The sequence below is a fragment of the Anoplophora glabripennis genome, unplaced genomic scaffold (assembly GCF_000390285.2).
Source record: "Anoplophora glabripennis isolate ALB-LARVAE unplaced genomic scaffold, Agla_2.0 scaffold777, whole genome shotgun sequence".
NCBI classification, from domain to species: Eukaryota; Metazoa; Arthropoda; class Insecta; order Coleoptera; family Cerambycidae; genus Anoplophora; species Anoplophora glabripennis.
The window spans coordinates 223,070-225,193 of NW_019417103.1; the positions used below are offsets into that span (position 1 = coordinate 223,070).

The 2,124-nt window shown below is 30.4% G+C and overlaps 1 protein-coding gene across 1 annotated transcript; it reads left to right on the forward strand.

Annotated features, from left to right (window-relative positions):
* The first annotated feature begins 274 nt into the window (after positions 1 to 274).
* On the forward strand, positions 275 to 1,653 carry LOC108913515 (valacyclovir hydrolase-like). Its single transcript, XM_018719071.1, has 5 exons — positions 275 to 499; positions 640 to 897; positions 948 to 1,101; positions 1,240 to 1,492; positions 1,546 to 1,653. Exons 1-5 carry the CDS (start codon positions 407 to 409, stop codon positions 1,634 to 1,636), a joined length of 849 nt encoding a protein of 282 aa, XP_018574587.1. The 5' UTR covers positions 275 to 406; the 3' UTR covers positions 1,637 to 1,653.
* Positions 1,654 to 2,124: the final 471 nt, after the last annotated feature.

A 2,124-nucleotide genomic window follows, 5' to 3' on the forward strand; every position in this document is an offset into this window, starting at 1 on the left:
CTTCTTTGGAACATACATGTACGGTGTGCGTTAATATTCGCAGAAGTCTACAAGACGCACTAATATTTCTTTTTTTTTTTATAAAATCTAAATGAAAATCCTTCTCACGAACGTCAGTTTTTCGGTAATATTGCAAATGCAACTAAAAATTTCCAGATTCATTTAAAGCCGTTTGACCTTGAAAATTTGAAAATTTTCGCCAGCGGCGCTTTTTTTTATCTTTTTAGTCAATCAATTCTCTATGTCACGAGCCGCCACTGGCTATGAGTGACCTTTAGATTAGAAACAAATTTCAAAAATAAGGATGTTTGTTTCTTAAGAACATCGACAAAGTGATTACATAAGAACGGTTTATTTTCTTATATCATCAGTGATTATGCAAATATAACGGATGTGAATTAAATAAATGATGGTTTTACCAGTTAGAGCTATACATTTACGCTTACATAATAGATACTTTCCTATTAAAAACTTGATAAGAAATATCAGCACGGAGAAGGTAATTCAAATTATTTACTAGGTACTTACCATTACCAACTAAACCCTATTTCTAAATACAACTTACTGAGGATTTCTATAATACTTAGAATACCTCTGCAAGGTGTCCTCTCATGAAGGCGCTCTTTTTCTCATTTTTAGGAACAAAAGATTGATGTTAATGGACAAATTATAAATTATATAAAAGTTGGAAATGGAGAGAAAAAAATTTTGTGCTTTCCTGGGGCTCTGGGAACAATTTGGAGTGATTTTAAACCTCAAATTGAATTATTAGATAGGGAAAAACTTACAATCGTAGCATGGGACCCTCCTGGGTATGGCCATAGTCGACCTCCAAACAGAAATTTTAAATTAGATTTTTACAAAAATGACGCAGAAGTAGCATTTAAATTTATGAAGGTAAATTTTCATTCAATTATCCAAAGTTGTGCATTCAAATTTTCTTTTAGAAGTTGGATATTAACAAATTTTCTTTACTGGGATGGAGTGATGGCGGTATATCCAGTTTGATTTTAAGTTCTAAACATCCAGAACATATAGAAAAATTAGTAATATGGGGCGCAAATTCATATGTTTTACTGGAAGAAGTACGTTCTTATGAAAGTAAGAAATTAGAGCATGAGTTATCTAGTTCAAAAAGTTTTATTTTAGAATTACAAGATATTCACATGAACGATTTTTGTTTTTAAATATCACAAAAAAACTGAATTTTTTAGCATTTAAAATATTAAATTTTTATAGAGATCAGAGATATTAGTAAATGGTCGGAAAGAATGAAAGCACCCCTTATAAAATTGTATACAGAAAGGGGCTTACAGGATATGTGGAACAGTTGGTGTGACACGCTTAAGGTCATTCAAAGAAACGGGGGAGACATCTGCAAAGACGATTTACGAAATATAAAATGTCCCACTTTTATTTTGCACGGTGACAAAGACCCAATGGTTGCAGCTGAACATCCAGAATATTTAAAGTCTCACATAAACAACGCTAAGTAATATCCATCTTCTTTTTAAAATATTGTAATTGTTTTGAATTTTGTTTTAGGTTGTATAGATTTCCAGAAGGTAAACATAACATTCATTTAAAATATGCTCAGGAATTTAATAAAATCGTGACCGATTTCTTATTAAATTAAGGATTTATTATAATTTTTTTAAATATAAACTATATAAATATATTTTTATGTAAAGAAAAAGTTTAATAAAACATTATTTTGGGTACATTACCTTAATTTTATTTGAAACAGGTATGTCACAACACCAGCGCATTAGTATTCCAAATTTAATGCTATAATATATAATACATAATGTAAGTTTTTCAAAACTTACATTATGTAACTTTCCCGAACTACTTGAACAGAAAAAAAACAAATTCTTACACCACACATATTTTTCCAAATTTTCAAAATTATTAAGAAACCCTTTATCCTTATTTGGGTGGGACCAACGATTTTATAAAATCCTTGGGGTGGGACATCTTATTTTTTAGGTGGGTGATGAACTACCCCTTATTACGTCCCTGGATTGAAACTATTAGCACGAATACTTAGATACAGCTCTGGATTCAGGTCGAAATTTTTTGTTCTAGTGCAATGGAACCAATTTTTAACATATACATCACGGA

Excerpts from the sequence above, each read along its gene's own strand:
- LOC108913515 (XM_018719071.1), top strand. The coding sequence starts at position 407 with ATGATGGTTTTACCAGTTAGAGCTATACATTTACGCTTACATAATAGA. Across the intron at positions 500-639 it reads GAAATATCAGCACGGAGAAG|GAACAAAAGATTGATGTTAA; the intron begins GTAATTCAAATT and ends TCTCATTTTTAG. Across the intron at positions 898-947 it reads TAGCATTTAAATTTATGAAG|AAGTTGGATATTAACAAATT; the intron begins GTAAATTTTCAT and ends ATTTTCTTTTAG.